General features: G+C 40.8%; 2 protein-coding genes across 5 annotated transcripts in view; both read right to left on the bottom strand.

Moving 5' to 3' along the window:
• The window catches only part of LOC140910221 (broad substrate specificity ATP-binding cassette transporter ABCG2-like), a 38003-nt gene extending 32728 nt beyond the window's left edge, over positions 1 to 5275 (bottom strand). The window contains exons 1-3 of the mRNA XM_073340664.1: positions 4555 to 5275; positions 3416 to 3475; positions 2712 to 2826 (exon numbers count right to left, since the gene is read on the bottom strand). Coding sequence (XP_073196765.1) covers positions 2712 to 2826; positions 3416 to 3475; positions 4555 to 4763 — 384 coding nt within the window. The 5' untranslated portion in view covers positions 4764 to 5275. The remainder of the gene's footprint in view (positions 1 to 2711; positions 2827 to 3415; positions 3476 to 4554) is intronic.
• Positions 5276 to 7395: 2120 nt separating this feature from the next.
• The window catches only part of LOC140910219 (broad substrate specificity ATP-binding cassette transporter ABCG2-like), a 38666-nt gene continuing 25531 nt past the window's right edge, over positions 7396 to 20530 (bottom strand). For 3 of the 4 annotated variants that reach the window (XM_073340660.1, XM_073340661.1, XM_073340662.1), the window contains exons 12-16: positions 19976 to 20100; positions 18116 to 18270; positions 16974 to 17063; positions 15687 to 15781; positions 7396 to 14288 (exon numbers count right to left, since the gene is read on the bottom strand). In XM_073340660.1, coding sequence (XP_073196761.1) covers positions 14138 to 14288; positions 15687 to 15781; positions 16974 to 17063; positions 18116 to 18270; positions 19976 to 20100 — 616 coding nt within the window. In that variant the 3' untranslated portion in view covers positions 7396 to 14137. Of the gene's footprint in view, positions 14289 to 15686; positions 15782 to 16973; positions 17064 to 18115; positions 18271 to 19975; positions 20101 to 20530 lie in introns of those variants that run through there. The other variant, XM_073340663.1, reaches the window with a different exon arrangement.

The raw sequence follows: 20530 nt of genomic DNA on the forward strand, positions 1-20530 counted from the left end.
TTATAATTAAATGCTCTCTTTACTTTTGAAATCTTATTAACATTGTTTAACTTCTCACGGTGTTATCTGTGCTGAGGGATTTCATGCCCATGAACTCGGGAGATTCCCCAGCACAGAGAAGTCCCAACATCTAGTGGTCTGTTTCCTTGTGCTGGAGAATGCCTGTCTGTGGGAACCTCTCAGGAAATAAAAGCCCAAACCCTTAGTGGATTGGATTCCCAGTGCTAGATAATCTAAAACTACGTTTGGGGTGGGGGGGATATGATAGCGGTCTGTAAAATCATGACTGGTGTGGAGAATGTAAATAAGGAAGTGTTATTTACTCCTTCTCATAACACAAGAACTAGGGCCAGCAAATGAAACTAATAGGCAGCAGGTTTAAAACAAACAAAAGGAAGTATTTTTTCACACAACGCACCGTCAACCTGTGGAACTCCTTGCCGGAGGATGCTGTGAAGGCCAAGACTATAAGAGGGTTCAAAAAAGAACTAGATAAATTCATGGAGGATAGGTCTATCATTGGCTATTAGCCAAGATGGGCAGGGATGGTGTCCCTAGCTTGTTTTCCAGAAGCTGGGAATGGGCAACAGGGGATGGATCACTTGATGATTACTTGTTCTGTTCATTCCCTTTGAAGCACCTAGCATTGGCCACTGTCAGAAGACCGGATACTGGGCTAGACGGACCTTTGGTCTGATCCAGTATGGCCATTCTTATGTGGGAAACCCCAGGACAGGGAAAGTCCATCCTCTGAATGCATGAAGTTTCACCACGTTAGGGAATCCAAGACCATGTCTGGCAGGTATTCTCCAGGATAGGAAGTGCCGCCCCCAAGAGTGGGAATGCATTGTGCTGATGAATCAAAGGCTATACATAGTATGGATTCACCAGGGAAGGGAAATGATGTCCACTGATATGGAGTTTTCCTGCGCTCTGCCTATAAAGTCAGAGCCCAGCTAACTCCGTTTGCCAGCTGGACCTAATCTCTGCAAAATGAGGGGAGGGCAGTAGTCTTTCCCTAAAAGATTATGGTACCTAGTTTGGAATTGCGGGAGAGAGTGGTCCTCTGTGGCAGCTCCCCAAAGATGGAAAAGGCCAGCTGGCTAGCGCCAAATCATATCAGCTGAAAAGATGGAGGAATGTCCATGGAACAAGCCCCACGTGGAGAAGCATAGGAAAGATGGGGTACAAAACATTGGTTTTGTGCTGATCCCACATTAATGTTGACTCTGGGAGGAGTAATTTCTCAGAAAAGGTAAAGTATGTAGAACCATTTTCTGATCGCTGTAGCATTGGTCAAAATAACGTCATGGATTTTAATGGAGTTACTCTGGTTTACACCTTTATATCTGGGCCCACAATCTGGCACGTAGTATCCAGATGGTATTTTAGCTAGATAGGATAATGTTCAGATTTAAGATAGCGAACAGTTGGAGCCTGAACTATATGACAAAGTCTTTTTAAATGGTGGTCTCTCAAATAAGACTCCAGGAGTTTGCTGAATTTTAAGTCTCTTTAAGATCAATAATTTTTTTAAATAAGAAAATTCAGATAACTTACAAGCTTTCAAAGCTAGTTTTTGGTCATAAATGGTTGATCCATAATCTGCTGCTACTCTTCCACAAGCCAGCCCGTCAGCCCTCCACACACACCCCCCCCAAATTTACTGGGAATAATTAGTCGACTATAACTCCAATATGGTCCCTACTCTGGACAGTCCCTACAACAAGTCACACTCCCTCTCCTCATAACTAGACCTGAAAAGCTATGTCTACACTGCAGCTGGAAGTGAGCTTCCCAGTCAGGGTAGACAGACAGACAGCTAATTCTGCTCAAACTACTGTGCTAAAAATAGTAGTGTGGACATTGCAGCTCAGGCTTTCAAAATCACTTGACCCCCTCAGTCTGAACTGAAGTGACTAGTCTGAATCTCGTCCAGAGCTGCAACATCCACACTGCTATTTTAGCACACTAACTTGAGTGAAGCTAGCTAGGAGGCTAGTTCCCAGTAGCAGTGTGGACATACCCTAAGGTCTCTCTAGGATATTGCACTTGGAGGCAAAAAGAGCAAAGCAGAAATCTGAATACAAAAGTAATAACAGGACAAATGAAAAAACTGTATAATGTAGATAATTTTGTACAAAGTTAACACAGTTGGACCCTTACCCTGACTGACACCTCAAGACAATACTGTAATAAAAATAATATTGAAATAAATGTAAAGGAGACACATCTGAAACAATCAGCAACTGCAGGTCATTTTCCTGCAAATTTTCAGCAACAATTAAAAACATAACAATTGGGTTGAAAATAAGAGAAGGATTTCATTGTTTTTAACATCTTCTTGTAGTCTTTGAGGCCAATGAAAATAAATTCAAATTCAGGTGAAATTCAGTCAGGGTGATCCAATATAATAACCAAAGTGTAGTAGAAAATGGAAAAACTACCGAACATCACATGAGGTGTTCGTTTACAATAGGAAAAAAATCATCAAAAATTGGGACATTAGAAAAGGAGTAAGAAACACTACACTGGTTTCTACATTTTTGTATCAGACTCTTTTGTCAGTAAATTTTATATCATAATTCTCATCACGGGTCTGTATGAATCAATTAATGGTTATTTTTAATCCAGATTGTGTCTGTCTGTCTCTCTGTCTCTGGAGGGAGGTTAAAACAGTAAAGGCAGGTAGTAACTGCAGGCTCATTTACCTGTACCACATATCCAGAGATGCATTTAAAATTGGCAGGCCGAGGAGCTCCATTTATCAAAATCTCTCCAGAGAGTCCATGAGGATCTTTCCTTGCAGCTAAGATATCCAATAGCCTAGAAAAAGAAAAATCAGGCTCCCAAAAGGGTTCTGAAGAATAAATCTTTGAACCGTGGAGTAGGTGGAAGATAAATTTGGCATACAAATCCAGTTAACAAAATGTGTTGCACATGCAATTTTGATGCTGAAATGCAAGCTCATTTTGTCTCCTGTGACAAGATCTGCTCACCCAATAAGCAGAGGTGGAACTGTCAGGGTTAGGGCTCCCTGATTTTTAGGGAGCCTTTTTGCTGGCCCTGGCAAAGGTTTGAGCAGCCTATGAGCTGCTGTAATTTATGCCAGCTGGAAAAGTTTCCAAAACTTAGATTTACATGACAGATTTTGTTTGTACACCTAAATCAAGTAGCTGAACTCCAGATACCTTATTTTTGAGCATGGAAATCTGAGTTATCTTTTGGGTGATAAAGATACAGTTTGAGGCATACTAATTAAGAGTTTGGGTTGAAGCCACTTTGAACACTTGGCTCTTGTGTTCCTAATCATCCATACTATAAGTATGCAGGCACATTTTCTGTTTGGCATGGTTTCTCAACATGAGGAATACAGATAATGTAAAATAAGTCCTTTCATTGCTTCAACACTTACGAAGATTTGCCACTGCCAGTGGGTCCCAAAATTGCATTAAGGCCAGGTCTCATAATCCCACTGCAAACAAAAGCAACATTTCCTGAAGTCACTGTTTTATTTGTAGACTAATTCATTTAATTTGAAAGCCTTGTTTGTCTGTTGTTGTAAAACAAAATCCTTTGGGAACTGGTGAAGTTCCTCAGCTATGTGAAATCAAATTACTTGCTAGAAAAAAAAATGTTTATAATTTTTTAGTTTTCAAATATACAAAATTATATTTCAATTTTAGAGGCTTTTTTTTTTAAGCCACATTAAGCTCCTCTTTTTCTCCCGAAGTTCAGGTCCAATTGCATACCTACTTTAGTATGGACATTTACACATTTTTCCTACGGACTTACAGTTGTGCCTACAAACTGGTGACTTGCACACAAACCTGACTAGGCAGCTATTTGCCATCAGAACTAAGATGGGCCTTGAGTTAAGCACCTGCAAACTGGTTTTCAAACTCTCAAATACATCAGGTTTCAGAGTAGCAGCCGTGTTAGTCTGTATCTGTAAAAAGAAAAGGAGTACTTGTGGCACCTTAGAGACTAACAAATTTATTAGAGCATAAGGTTTTCCACTGTATGCATCCGATGAAGTGAGCTGTAGCTCACGAAAGTTTATGCTCTAATAAATTTGTTAGTCTCTAAGGTGCCACAAGTACTACTTTTTTTTTAAAAAAAATACATCAGAGTTTCAATATGAATCACAAATTCCAACTGAACTGAGATTTCTTTGCTGTGCTGCAAACAATGCTTCTGTATAAGGGTTCTAAACTACCAGCTCAGATAATTAACTTTTTTTTCAAATTATCATACAACATTTATAAAAGTAATAATGCATCCAACTAGTAATATATTTGTACAGAATTAAGTTTAAATTAAATAACACACAACTGATGTTGTAACCCTCTTATGTATTAATGTATCAATATCGCATTATGTTTTATAAAATACAAAAGTTAACATCCAAAGTGTGAATTCAAAAACTGTATTTCTTACAGTAATTTCTTCAGTCATTCCTGAATCTATCTCTTGGACGTTGACATGAGGTTGTTGACTAAGTTGTATGAAAAAGAAAATTAACGTACACTAAATATTTTTTTAAATACGTACTTGATATCTTTCAAAATTTCTTTAGTAACAGCTTTTTGACAACATAAAAAGCCACTCTTCACTTTCACTCTGTAGCAGATGTTGTGAAAGGTCACAGTGGCTTCTGCAGGAAACTTTTGCTTTTCTATAGAGGACAGTTTTTTCCAAGGGAAGCCATTGGTACTTGGTTCTGATATCTGAATACTGCGGTGTGGCTGGTTCTCTGTCATTCTGGAAGGATGCTTCTGTCGTTTATAACAAAAATACTTATAGTAAAAGTTACCATAAGCGCATTCACAATATAAAATCAATAGAAACAAGTACCTGAAATATAATGTTAATGTTTTGTTGTTGGATAAACCTACATGTATGGTAACATTCACGACACTCTCATATCCTACTGATTCCTCTTTTTTAAAAAAAAATCAACTATACAATAACAGCAAGATTTCAGTCAATCACAGCATACTAAGACTGAAGCAGGGACTAGCAGCTATAAGCCCTCAGCGTTGGGGCTCCCAAGAGCACAGGGCAGACAGGACTCACCTCCACCTGCAGGAACCTCCTCCAGCTGAAGGAAGTGCTTGCACGTGGAGGCTATAGATTTATATAAATCAATGTAAAGAAATGGTAATGAGACTAAAAATAAATCAACCAAACCAAGAGTTATAAAGACTCAATTGTTTTACAGTGATTTATTTAATTTGAGTATATATTTATATTTGTAATGTTGTATTGACTGAAGTGCTTTTCATACAGACCATTTTTTGCACAGTATTTACTACTGCTTAACTTTACTTTAAATAAGAACTAAAAACATTTCTATAAAGGGACTGAGAGTTATCTACTTTCTCTATAGCTTCTCTGAAAGGATATTTGTATGTGGTTGGGGTGTAGATGGGGGGGTTGTATGGGTGGGGTGTAGGTGTAAATGGGGGTGCCGTTGTGTATGGGTCGTGTGATGTATGTATTTGTGGGGTATAGATTGGGTTAGATGTGTATGGGGTAGATATAGGTGTATGGGTGGGATGTAGGTGTAGATGGTGAGTTTAGGTGTGTATGGGTGGGGTGAGGTATGTGGTTTGGGTGAGGTGTAGATGGGGGGTTGTATGTGGTTGGGGTGTAGGTGTATATATGGTTGTGGTGCGGACGGGGTGTAGGTGTGTCTGAGTGGGTCGTGGGGGGTTGTATATGGTTGGTGTGTATGAGTGGGGTGTAGATTGGGGGTTGTATATGGTTGGGGTGTAGGTGTATAGATGGTTGTGGTGCGGACGGGGTGTAGGTGTGTCTGAGTGGGTCGTGGGGGGTTGTATATGGTTGGTGTGTATGAGTGGGGTGTAGATTGGGGGTTGTATATGGTTGGGGTGTAGGTGTATAGATGGTTGTGGTGCGGACGGGGTGTAGGTGTGTCTGAGTGGGTCGTGGGGGGTTGTATATGGTTGGTGTGTATGAGTGGGGTGTAGATTGGGGGTTGTATATGGTTGGGGTGTAGGTGTATAGATGGTTGTGGTGCGGACGGGGTGTAGGTGTGTCTGAGTGGGTCGTGGGGGGTTGTATATGGTTGGTGTGTATGAGTGGGGTGTAGATTGGGGGTTGTATATGGTTGGGGTGTAGGTGTATAGATGGTTGTGGTGCGGACGGGGTGTAGGTGTGTCTGAGTGGGTCGTGGGGGGGTTGTATATGGTTGGTGTGTATGAGTGGGGTGTAGATTGGGGGTTGTATATGGTTGGGGTGTAGGTGTATAGATGGTTGTGGTGCGGACGGGGTGTAGGTGTGTCTGAGTGGGTCGTGGGGGGGTTGTATATGGTTGGGGTGTATGAGTGGGGTGTAGATTGGGGGTTGTATATGGTTGGGGTGTAGGTGTATAGATGGTTGTGGTGCAGACGGGGTGTAGGTGTGTCTGAGTGGGGTGTAGGTGGGGGGGTTGTATATGGTTGGGGTGTAGGTATGTCTGAGTGGGGTGTAGATCGCGGGGTTGCATATGGTTGGGGTGTAGGTGTGAGGTTGAACCCCTCTCCCCGCAGCACAGTTACCGTCACCCTTAGGTTGCACGGCTCAAGGGGTAGGTGCTCCTTGGATTTTCAGCTGCTGCTGGACCCCGGCCCCGCTCCACTCCCGGACTCAAGTCCGCCCCTCCCTGCGGCAGCGGAGCGCCTCTACCCCCCCGGCACTGGCCTGCGCGGCAAATGGGCAGGCGAGGAGGATGCGCGGGCCGGCACGTGGCGAAGTAGGCTGGCGGGTGCTCGGTTCGCGCCTGCCCATTCCCCCCGTTCTTACTTCTCAGGCAGCCCCGCTCGCCCGCGCGCAGCTGTGTAATGCCTCCCCTCCCCCGCCCCCAGCCCGTGCAGCGAGTAACGGCTTTAACGGAAGCCACTGGCGGCTGCCCCTGGGAGCGCGCGCATGTTTCAACGGCCCGGCCAGGGACGCAGGCACCTCGCTGTTTGTTCTCTGCCTGTGCACCGGGGGGGGGGGCTTGCTCTACGCGCCAAGCCGCGCTTCTGCGCGCTTTGACCGCCCCCCCCCCGCGCCCGCCCGCTCCATAAAAGCGTCTGAGAAAGAGAGCACGAGTGTGGCTAGTGCGGGGACTTCTGTGCAACTGACCAAATGGAAATAGAAAATCCCCTCCAATGTTTAAAAATAAACATCGGTCTCATGCACTGAAATTGTATTTTTATCTAGAGAAATACATTCTGCCAAGGGTAGCGATGTGGTTATCTTGGAAAGCTGTGCAATAAAATCCAATATTCTCCTTTTAATATTACCCATTTGTAGATATGTGAGGCCAATTTCAAGAACCGCGTGTAAGTGGTTGGCTCTAACAACAAAAGAGGGACTAGGAAAATAATTCACTGAAATCAAGAGCACAGTCAGAGAAAAGCTTTATTTATGAGCATGGTACAAACCCATCGTCATTTGCTAAGGAACCTGCTGATTTTAAGGCCACAGCATTGGTGAGCTATCGGCTACTTTGATGGTAATTTACCTTGATTGTGATAGATGATTTTTAGAAGCTTTGCATAATAAATATCAATGTTACATACAAGTTTGCTTCTGTTATAGAGGAATATATCATTTGCATAAACTGTACAGTTCAGATATCTGAATGGAGATTCTGACAAAACAGCTTATTTTGTGAAAGGTCTGAAGGAAACACATAATTAAATAGTACACAGTATTATTGAAATCAGTTCAATGAACGTTAAAAGGTACATTTAATATTTTAATTAATGGAACAAACACACATAATATGAATAAGTAACAATCAGCTATACCACCCAAAAATTGTGTCAGCCACTTACATTGCTGTGTGACTGACCATTAAGTCCCAAAAAGGTTAAAAATAAAATTTCAACCATTCAGAAACCAGCTTATTCATAGATGCACAATATGTTTTTAAAAGACTGTACTTTCCAGAGATGACTTGCTGTGACTGAACGAAGTAAACAGGTGTGATCTCTATGCTAGTCAGAATGTCAGTATATTGGATAGTGCAACAGTGAGAAACCATCATTGTACCAGCATCCATCAGACACCGTTATGAAACAGTGTTATGAAACATATGAAACTGTTACGTTATAAAATCAGGTTTCAGAGTAGCAGCCACTTTAGTCTGTATCTGCAAAAAGAAAGAGTACTTGTGGCACCTTAGAGACTAACAAATTTATTTGAGCATAAGCTTTGGAGAGCTACAGCTAACTTCATTGAATGGATGCAGTAGAAAATACAGTGGGGAGGTTTTATATACACAGAGAACATGAAACAATAGGTGTTACTATAGACACTGTAACGAGAGTGGTCACTTAAGGTGAGCTATGACCAGCAGGAGAGCGGGGGTGGGGGGAGAAGCTTTTTGTAGTGATAATCAAGGTGGGCCATTTTCAGCAGTTGACAAGAACATCTGAGGAACAGTGGGCGGGGGGGGGGGAATAGTTTTACTTTGTGTAATGACCCATCCACTCCCAGTCTTTATTCAAGCCTAAGTTAATTGTATCCAGTTTGCAAATTAATTCCAATTCAGCAGTCTCTCGTTGCAGTCTGTTTCTGAAGTTTTTGTTGTTGAAGAATTGCCATTTTTAGGTCTGTAATCGAGTGACCAAAGAGATTGAAGTGTTCTCCGACTGGTTTTTGAATGTTATAATTCTTGATGTCTGATTTGTGTCCATTTATTCTTTTACATAGAGACTGTCCAGTTTGGCCAATGTACATGGCAGAGGGGCATTGCTAGCACATGATGGCATATATCACATTGGTAGATGTGCAGGTGATCGAGCATCTGATAGCATAACTGATGTGATTAGGCCCTATGATGGTGTCCCCTGAATAGATATGTGGACACAGTTGGCAATGGGCTTTGTTGCAAGGATAGGTTCCTGGGTTAGTGTTTTTGTAGTGTGATGTGTGGTTGCTGGGGGGCTGTCTGTAAAAAAGGACTGGCCTATCTCCCAAGATCTGTGAGAGTGATGGATCGTCCTTCAGGATAGGTTGTAGATCCTTGATGATGCGTTGGAGAGGTTTTAGTTGGGGGCTGAAGGTGATGGCTAGTGGTGTTCTGTTATTTTCTTTGTTGGACCTGTCCTGTAGTAGGTGACTTCTGGGTACTCTTCTGGCTCTGTCAATCTGTTTCTTCACTTCAGCAGGTGAGTATTGTAGTTGTAAGAGTGCTTGATAGAGGTCTTGTAGGTGTTTGTTTCTATCTGAGGGGTTGGAGCAAAGGCGGTTGTATCGCATAGCTTGGCTGTAGACAATGGATCGTGTGGTGTGGTCTGGTCTGGATGAAAGCTGGAGGCATGTAGGTAAGCATAGCGGTCAGTAGATTTCCGTCATAGAGTGGTGTTTATGTGACAATCGCTTATTAGCACCATAGTGTCCAGGAAGTGGATCTCTTGCATGGACTGGTCCAGGCTGAGGTTGATGGTGGGATGGAAATTGTTGAAATCATGGTGGAATTCCTCAAGGGCTTCTTTTCCATGGGTCTAGATGATGATGTCATCAATGTAGCGCAAGTAGAGTAGGGGCATTAGGAGACAAGAGCTTAGGAAGCGTTGTTCTAAGTCAGCCATAAAAATGTTGGCATACTGTGGGGCCATGCGGGAACCCATAGCAGTGCCGCTGATTTGAAGGTATACATTGTCCCCAAATGTGAAATATTTATGGGTGAGGACAAAGTCACACAGGTCAGCCACCAGGTTTGCCGTGACATTATCGGGGATACTGTTCCTGATGGCTTGTAGTCCATCTTTGTGTGGAATGTTGGTGAAGAGGGCTTCTACATCCATGGTGGCCAGGATGGTGTTTTCAGGAAGATCACCGATTGTCAAGGTTCCTCCCCCACTCTGAACTCTAGGGTACAGATGTGGGGACCTGCATGAAAAACCTCCTAAGCTTATCTTTACCAGCTTAGGTCAAAACTTCCCCAAGGTACAAAATATTCCACCCGTTGTCCTTGGACTGGCCGCTACCACCACCAAACTAATACTGGTTACTGGGGAAGAGCTGTTTGGACGCGTCCTTCCCCCCAAAATACTTCCCAAAACCTTGCACCCCACTTCCTGGACAAGGTTTGGTAAAAAGCCTCACCAATTTGCCTAGGTGACTACAGACCCAGACCCTTGGATCTTAAGAACAATGAACAATCCTCCCAACACTTGCACCCCCCCTTTCCTGGGAAATGTTGGATAAAAAGCCTCACCAATTTGCATAGGTGACCACAGACCCAAACCCTTGGATCTGAGAACAATGAAAAAGCATTCAGTTTCTTACAAGAAGACTTTTAATAAAAATAGAAGTAAATAGAAATGAAGAAATCCCCCCCTGTAAAATCAGGATGGTAGATATCTTACAGGGTAATTAGATTCAAAAACATAGAGAACCCCTCTAGGCAAAACCAAAAAAGATACACAGACAGAAATAGTTATTCTATTCTAGTTATAGAATTAGTTATAGAAATAGTTATTCTAGCACAATTCTTTTCTCAGCCATTTAAAGAAATCATAATCTAACACATACCTAGCTAGATTACTTACTAAAAGTTCTAAGACTCCATTCCTGGTCTATCCCCAACAAAGACCAGCATATAGACAGACACAGACCCTTTGTTTCTCTCCCTCCTCCCAGCTTTTGAAAGTATCTTGTCTCCTCATTGGTCATTTTGGTCAGGTGCCAGTGAGGTTACCTTTAGCTTCTTAACCCTTTACAGGTGAGAGGAGCTTTCCCCTGGCCAGGAGGGATTTCAAAGGGGTTTACCCTTCCCTTTATATTTATGACACCGATGGATTGTAGTTTCCTCAGGAAGTCAGTGGTGTCTCGAAGGTAGCTGGGAGTGCTGGTAGCGTAGGGCCTGAGAAGGGAGTCTCCATAGCCAGACAATCCTGCTGTCAGGGTTCCAGTGCCTAAGATGATGGGGCGTCCAGGATTTCCAGATTTATGGATCTTGGGTAGCAGATAGAATACCCCTGATTGGGATTCCAGGGGTGTGTCTGTGCGGATTTGTTCTTGTGCTTTTTCAGGGAGTTTCTTGAGCAGATGGTGTAGTTTCTTTTGGTAACCCTCAGTGGGGTCAGAGGGTAATGGCTTGTAGAAAGCGGTGTTGGAGAGCTGCCTAGCAGTCTCTTGTTCATATTCTGACCTATTCATGATGACAACAGTACCTCCTTTGTCAGCCTTTTTGATTATGATGTCAGAGTTGTTTCTGAGGCTGTGGATGGCATTGTGTTCTACACGGCTGAGGTTGTGGGGCAAGTGATGCTGCTTTTCCACAATTTCAGCCCGTGCACGTCGGCGGAAGCACTCTACGTAGAAGTCCAGTCTGTTGTTTCGACCTTCAGGAGGAGTCCACCCAGAATCCTTCTTTTTGTAGTGTTGGTAGGAAGATCTCTGTGGGTTAGTATGTTGTTCAGAGATGTGTTGGAAATATTCCTTGAAGTCAGAGACATCACAAATAGGATTCTAGGTCACCACAAAACTGTATCCTGTTCGTGGGGGTGGAGGGGCAGAAGAAGAGGCCCCGAGATAGGACAGATTCTTCAGCTGGGCTAAGAAAATCAGTTATGAAACATGGCTTCATACTTTTGATAAATGCCTTTGTAGAAAATACACTGTAATTATATGTTATCTGTTATATCAGTATGGTTTGAACTCACACATGATAGCTGGGTTTCTCCCCATGACTTTAGGAAACAGCATTAGCTAAAATATAAATAGAATTAATGTCAACAACAAAGGTCTGAGACATTTGGAAATTTTAAAACTGCAGCTGACCTGATTTATTTTGCTAGTAACCTAAAATCAAGAGGAGGGAGGATTTCCGTAAAGAAAATTAAAAATGGTGGGATACGAGCGTTTAGGACTTCAGGGGAAACCATGCTGCAGTGTATTACAACCCATGGGCATATAAAAGGGGTCTTCAGTTTTTTCAAAAAGTGTTTTACTGATGCTTCACTAATGACAATGCATATGTTCTCAAGCCCCAGACACAACCTTTTCTGTCCACCATTGAGAAAGACATGAACACATCAGTGATAATGAAAACCAAACTAACACTATTCCCAGGTACATTTGGGCACAATCCTGCAGCCCTACTGACCTCAATTGAACACTAAGAGCTGCAGAATTGGGTTCTTTTTACATGCTTTTATAACTTATTAACACATTTTATTTCATATTACAAATTTCACAGAGAGAAAATGAGTCAGTAGCAGGACTGGTGGTGACCAGTTTATTTATGGATGATCTAGAAGAAAGTAAATGTTGAGACAGTAAAATTTGTGGCTGACAGAAAATTATTTAAGCTAGTCAAGACTAGAGAGGATTGTGTGCAATTTCAAAAGGACCTAACACACTTAAATAATTGGGCCACACAATGTTAAATAGAATTCAGCATGGACAAGGGCAGTAATGCATACTGGAGGGAACTTCACATACATAGTGACGGAGTTTAAATTGTTACCATGTGAAAAATATGAAGGCAGCTCATTGAAGAGGTACAACAATGGAAAAAATGTTAAGATGTTAAGCTCTGCTAAGATGGATAGTGGAATACAGAAAGCATTGTAATACCATCATAACCAGATAGTACATCCTTTGAATAACACATTTATTTTTGGTCACCACATTAAAAAGACACACTATAGCTGCAACAGAAAAAATTGCAACAGAAAAAATCCTAAGGACAACAAAGATAATTTCTTGCACAGGAACTGAGAAGCCTTCCATTCAAGGAGAATAAATACAACAGAGTTATATAAATTAATTAACAGAATGTAGAATATCTTTAGGGTACACCATCTACCGCTTCAGATAACACAAAAATAGGAGGTACTTGACATAAGGAAATTTAAAATGCAACATAAAGTGAGAATTAATTTACCTGTAGAAACTACATATTAATGTATTACAGCTATAGTATGTTACTAAGACAGTGTTGCCAGCTCTCACAATTTGATCATGAGTCTGGTGATGCTTGGTGTTTTCCTTAAACCCTCAACAGCTGGAATCAAGAGATTACATGAGAATTTCAGCTCTCACTTCAAAGAAGTTTCTAGCCCATGTGGTTACAGAATAAAGCTTGAAAACATGAAGCAAATTCACCCAAAGAGCTCGGAAACCAGAAGACAAATAAAAATAACCAAAAAATATTACTTTAAAAAAAATCTCACAATGGAAATAGGATACCAAAGTAGATTATTGGTCTGTTGCTGTATGGTAATTTCTGTGTTCCTAGCTGAAATACTGTGCAAAGAAAAAATGCATTATATTTGGCATGTATATTTTAATGCACATTTTCCCATGCATGATAGTTAAGGTTTGTATTCAGCAATACATATTTCCACATTACTGAAGCCATGCAAACCGATTTTACATCTGACCAGTAAACAAATGCGAGAGCCGGGGCAGAGCCATAACCTCACCCTCTGCCTGCTCCTCCAAGTCCTTTTGTGGCACTATGCACCCCAAGGAATAAGACCGCCCCAGCATGCCACAACTAACCACAGGGGCTACAGTTCTTCCTAGTTCTTATACAGAGTACACAAAGGTTAGGCAGCTTCTTAGCCTTCCCCTCACCACCACCAACAAAGCATCCATGTAAGGGCCAGGCAAAATCTGGCGCATGGCAAACACGACTACGATGTGGTGGAATGTATGTGGAGGAGGGAAATAGGAGAGATAAAATTAGTGATCCAAGACCTTAAAAATAGATTTTCTTTTTTGTCATAATATCACTCTGGATGTGCAAAATTAAGAAAATTTGTCCAACCATGGAACCTTTTCGTTGTGGATAGAGCCATTAATTATTACCATTTCATAATTGTTCTGTATTTTAACAAATAGCATATAGTAAAGAATTGACTTTACAATTGGTCTGATGAAGAGATGAATACTCTTATGTATATTTCATGACAATAAAAAAAATTCAGGCATACTGTAAATTTCAAGAAAGTGCATTTCAATGAATATTTAGTATTGCTGAAGATTTTTGTTAACTTTGTTACATTTTGAGGCAAGAGGTAAAAGATACAAAAGAGTACTGTTAACAAAAATCAAGTCAGTTTTCTAACTTATAAAACTATTCAAACAATGTGAATTACAGTATATTTACACTTTTGTTTTAAGATAACTTTTTCATGAAGTGCAGTTTCAGATAAGAAATTGTAAGGAAAATTATTGTCATGCATGCAAGAGCCACATGATTCTGCCACAGGCCCCAGGAAGTTGCCTCAATTCCTTGGGTTTTCAAATATTCTTCTCCAGTACAATACCTAAAAATATATGTAGAGATTTTTAAAAGTGAATCCTTTGTTAGGTATCTGTTATGTTATGTTCATTTAAACTGGAATTCCACATGACGACAAAGGCATTTTGGCAGCAGCCAAGTCTTAAGAAAAATGCATGGAGACATTTCATGTCAGGAGCTCCTGACCCCAGAACCCAAGGATTTAAATTCCACTTTTTCCTCTTGATTGACTTGAGATAAGATTACAACACTTTACACACATTTAAACTACACAGAAAGGGTGGTCCAATGGTTAAGGTGCTAGCCTGGGACTGAGGAGCCCAAATTCAATTTCCAGTTCTGCCACAGACTTTTTTTTGTGTGACTTTGGGTAAGTCACTTAGGGTGCATCTATACTTAAAATGCTGCAGTGACACAGCTGCACCACAAAGCACTTCAGTTAAGACACTAACTACCCCAACAGGAGAGGTTCTCATTGGCATAGGTACTCCACTTCCCCAAGGGGGCAGTAGCTAGATTGACGGGAGATTTCACCCATCAACCTAGCACTGTCTACACCGGGGGTTAAGTTGGTTTAACTGCTTCACTCAAGGTGTTTTTTTCACATCCCTGAGCAACATAGTTATACCGATCTAATTTCCCAGTGTAGGCCAGGCCTTAGTCTCACTGGATATGTCTACACTCCATCTGGGAATGAGCCTTCCAGTTCGGGTCCACAGACTTGCACAAGCCCGGCTAACGCTAATCCGCTAAAACTAGCTGTGTGGATGTTGCTTTGACACTCTTGTTCAGGCTCTCAAGCCTCCCATCCCATGCTTGGGAGACCCAGGTGCAATGTCTACATAGCTAATTTTAGCATGCTATCTTGAGTCCCACTAGCACAAGTCTATAGATGCAGGCTGGGAGGCTTGTTCCCAGATGCAGTGTAGACATACCCACTGTGCCTCCCCAGTCTGTAAAATGGGGGATAATAGTATTTCCTTTCCCCACAGTGGTGTTGTGAGGATAACTACATTAAAGCCTGTGAGGTGGTCAGATACTATGGTCAGGGGATCATATAAGTCCCAAGATAAGAGATCATTTTCTTTTCAATTAATAATTTTATTTTTCATGTCGTATGATGCTGTTTTGTGGGGTTTTTGTTTTAATAGACATAATGAATGCAAAATGACAAAGGCATATCGATATTGCTATGAATATCTTTACTGATTCTTTTGTTCATGGCCTCTGTAGCATGTTATCTTAGCACATACAATGCAAAAAAAAAATTAAAAAAAAATGCTTTTTTCTTAATACGAAAGAAATATTACTTTAAAGAATCCTACTGTAGGTGGTGAATGCACATCAAATTCTCTAGCACTCAAAAAAACCTTGCAATCTTGTGTTGTAGTGGAATTCATTTTAATGCAAAACATATACTTACGGTTGGCTAACCTCTGTGCAGTTCATATCAGTCTGACTTGTATTAGTGATACCAGTGCATAATTTCAGATCAGTAAATTCATTAATTTGCAAAGCCTTTTAAGATAAAAGAAAAAAACAACAACTGAATTACTATTAAAGCAATGACAAACCAACTGGATCAGATACTTACTAAAAATCAAATTTATCTTCAAAAATTGTATGGCATCATAGCTTCTGATCTCAGACAAATCCATCTTTTCTAACATAGTGTCATAGCTGATTTTGTTGTAAGAGTATAGTTGTATACATGATGTAAGAATATAGTTTATTCAGCACCCCATATGACAGTGGTCATCTATACAGCAGCTATCTAACCCAGCACTTTCAAAAGACTCCATATTTTCCACCATAACTGCATTACTGACTCAGCTTCCTAAAAATAAGATCATAGTAGTTAGAGATGGAAAAGATCCAACTCTTATGAAGTCCACCTCCTGCAATTGCTTATATGATTCCACCTATTCACTTCCAGGTTTTTTTAAAAAGCTAAATATTCTGTGTGATTGAAGCAAATATTTAAAAGACGAAAAAATTCTTTTGTTTTTAAGTAATACAATACTGTTTCATTTTATTTAGTGTTTTTATGCAAACTGTATCCTAATATAGTTGTAACTGAGATATATATATATATATATATATATATATAGTTATTTAAATACCTGCACATCTCTTAACACTTGCAGATAGGAGACACTTATCTCTTACAGGTTTCAGACTGGTAGCCGTGTTATTATGTATCAGCAAAAACAGCGAGGAGTCCTTGTGGCACCTTAGAGACTAACACATTTATTTGGGCATAAGCTTAGGGTTCATCTGATGAAGTAGGTTCTAGCCCACAAAAACTTATGCCCAAATAAATGTGTTAGTCTCTAAGGTGCCACAGGACTACTTGTTGTTTTTACCTCTTACAACCACCTTCAGCTGCTGTATCCATAAATTCCTCATGCCACCTGACTATGGTGACCAGATGTCCTGATTTTATAGGGACAGTCCTGATATTCAAGGCTTTTTCTTATACAGGTGCCTATTACCCCCCATTCCCTGTCCCGATTTTTTCACATTTGCTATCTGGTCACCCTATACCTGACTAAAGTATGCCATGTCAAGTTTTAATTTCAGTATGTTTCAAAAACTTGCCCATTGGTCACTAATCTATGAAACCTGGATTCATTTCTCCCATCAGATTCAGATGGTCCCTTTTGACAAATGTTTCTAAACACAATGCACCGGAAAACAGAGCACTTACTGTCATGCCATATCGAGGGATGCTCAAATACTGCAGCCAGGAAAGCCAAGACAAGATGCTTGTGAGATTTACCAACAACCCAGAGAAAATCTGTAGACAGTAAAGACACAATAAAAAATCTAAGTCCCATTTCACAGGAAAGTGTTTCAGTCCAGAGTCACCATTACTAATCACAAGTAACTCCCATTAAATCTATATGCTATACAGAAGTCTGAGTTGTATTACACTGGGGGATAATAAGGGGTTTATATCCTCCAGTCAGAGCACACAAGTAAATTTCAATAGAGGTTGGTTGCTAGTGTACTATGCTTTTAGTTGTTAGGGGAGAACCCCAAATCAGGTTTTTGCTAAGTTATGGTTTTTAAAATATGAAATTGTATTTTCTATTCTCCAACCTCTGCCTTTGCTTCTTTATGGCAACTGGACCAAAAACAAGGCAGACAGGCACTTTTGAAGAGCCACACTAAGCATGTTCAGGGAAAACTTTCCCGAAGTAGCCCTGAGATCACTGTCCAATGTGGTGTTTCCCCGGGTGGAAAACTGGACATGCTTCTATCCACGCTGCTTGCAGCCAACTCACATCTCTTTCGTATGTGGCCTATTAATAGATAGTTGGGTTCCTTGTTGATGGTTAGTAAGTTAGTGGTCTCATAATTTAAGGGACTGTGGGCTTTACCTGTGGCTGAGCTGAGGAGAGCAGGGGAAATGTGACTGTAAGCCACTTCTCTGCTCCCCCAGCCCTGGATCAGCTAAGGTCCTCTCTAAATCATGCTGGCTGCAACAGTCCTACAGGGAATTATGCACTAGTTGCAGAGCAGATGGAGCATCATGTACCACACCACATCCACTCTTACCACTGGCATGATCCTTCCCCTCTTCTTCCCCATTATTTTTAATCACTAAAACTTGGCCCTAACTAGAACATCAGATCCAAAACCCACCTTAACCCCAAATTTCTGGAGAAGTTCAGAAACAAGCCTGAACTTTGATTTCTTGTTAATGTATTGGGACAAAGTGGAACATGAAAGCCCCAGATTCTTGATCTTTTTGCAGAATTCAAATTGAGATCTCCATCTGGCTCTGAACTTCACAGCTGCTTGGGTTTACATCTAAATAAATAAAAGCATAATAATGCTACTCACAATCATAAAAACAAACGTGATGGTCATGAGTAGATTAGCTACAGCTACCACATCCTGTCCTGTTGCAATTGCTAGCGCCATAGCAGTGGCCGTGTAGGATACCATCATAATAGTAAACATCATTATAAAGAAGGCATCTGCTCTTGGCTTCAAACCTTAGGGAGCAGAACAAGAAGTCTGTCAGTATAATTTTGTCAGCGCTTGTACCATAGTCAATGTGTACTAGCTTAATATATATAGTTGGCCCCACTTATGAGAACAAATTTTGTGGGAGGACTGATTCAAGGAAATCTGCCCTCCTTTCACCACCACACCATACATTTTGGATCACTGGCTGCAAGGACCAAGGATCAGTGTCCCAAATTCCTATGCCTTGCTGATTATGGGAAGGAGTTCAGACTCCCATGGGCACAAAGACTAGGGATTTTGTCTAGAATAGAACTGATGTGTGTATTTGTGGAAGGAGTTTGGGGATTGTAATTGACTTTTTCAATGAAATGGAAGGAGAAAAAGCTGTAATGTGTCTCAGCCAAAACAAGATAAAGGAGGAGATTTCCTGATTCACTAAGGGCTCAAGTTATCACCACAGAAAAACTGAACAAGAAGCAGCTCATGCCTCACCCCATACAGCAGTAGCTCACATGCGATAAACATCCAATAGTATTTCACTTGTTTCCAGTGGGGTCAGGTCTCCCATGAGTCAGGGGTTGTTGGCGGCTGTAGATTAGGCATTAGTTTCTGAACCACCCCTGTTTCACAGCCATGTAAACGTTCTCTCTGTATATCCTAATAGTGTCATAATGTCTCGTTTGTTTAAGGGAAAAAGTCAGACTAGAGCAAGTGATGATTTTTGTTCTGTACTTGCATTCTGCTAACAATGGTGCTGGAACAATTTGTATAGTGGGGGTGCTGAGAGCCATTGAACTAAGCTGTAAACCTGTATATAATGGAAACCACTTGAAGCCAGGGGGTGTGGCAGTACCCCCAGCACCCGTAGTTCCAGCACCTCGGTCTGCTAACATCTTATTATTATTAAGTTTTGAAACATCCTGACAGTTTGTCTGAATTTCTTGCTCCATGAAATATTTCAGTCTGACCTTCCTGAAATGTGTAGTGAGCATGGTGTTTGAAACTGCATTAATGGTCTAAAATGGATGTCTGCAATTTTAAAATTGTCCTTACTACCCGGGGAAACGACTGAAAAGAGCAGGCTAATATCAGTTTCCAGGAGCTTGAGGTTTTTATAATCACATTTTTCTTTGATGGGGGATTTTATCAGCATGGCCAACTGTAATGAAAAATATTTCGTGATAGAATGATTAAAAGTCTCTAAAAGAAAAGATAACAGCATGGAAACCAGTGAGACAGAGCCATCTATAAATGATGCTTAAACCTATGGTGACCAGATAGCAAGTGTGAAAAATCAGAACGGGGGTGAGGGGTAATAGGTGCCTATATAAGAAAAAGACCCAAATATCAGGACTGTCCCTATAAAATCAGAACATCTAGTCACCCTACTTAAACCCCTGTTTCCAAGGAAAATGCAGATGGGATATATCACAGACTGTGACAAGTGTGCTTGAAATTTTGCAAATGTGCCCAGTCCAGCAAATTGCATAACAGCACCAATGGCAATCTCATGACATTGCACTCACCAAGCAAGAGAAATAATGCCATATTGGTACATGGAGTTTAAACAGAGAAAATGATTTTTTTTTTAAAAGTGGAAGAAGGAAGATTTGATCCAACCTACTCCTGGATACCTGAAATGATTGACAGAGGCATAAAATGAGTGTGCATTGTTGGTACTGAAGCAATTTTCTTTTTAATTTTAATGCAGCTTGTGAATAGGGCACTTGCCTAACATGAAATAAACTATACAGGTGAAGATGATGCTTGGTAAAGTCCTCATGGGTATTAAATCAGCCATTAGCTTTGAGATGAAGTATGCAGACACTCTGTAGTACCCACTGATATATTCATGTCTAGAACACAGAAATATATACAGCATATTACAGATTACATCAATTATAAAGCAATCAAATCATTTTCACATATGGACAGGTTTTGATAAGTCATGCATACAATTCCAAATGGAAAAATAAGAATGCATTTGTGCACATACTGTAATTACACATGCCAATGACCAATAAGATGTCATTATAATTTTGATAATTACATATGCAAATATACATGCCTATTGCTGAACACAATTGTGTCCACAGACCTCTCCGAGTATGGCCCATAGTCTTTAGTGTACATCTTACATCATCAAAACACACTTAACATATAGAAATATGTAATTCTCTCATTTTGTGACTCATAAAGCCTGTAAAGTTCCAAGTACCCAATTAATATCAACTCCATATGATTCTGGTAACAGAAGTGAACAGTTCACAAACAACTCACAATGTA

This window comes from Lepidochelys kempii, chromosome 4 (genome assembly GCF_965140265.1).
Source record: "Lepidochelys kempii isolate rLepKem1 chromosome 4, rLepKem1.hap2, whole genome shotgun sequence".
In the NCBI taxonomy this organism is placed as follows: domain Eukaryota; kingdom Metazoa; phylum Chordata; order Testudines; family Cheloniidae; genus Lepidochelys; species Lepidochelys kempii.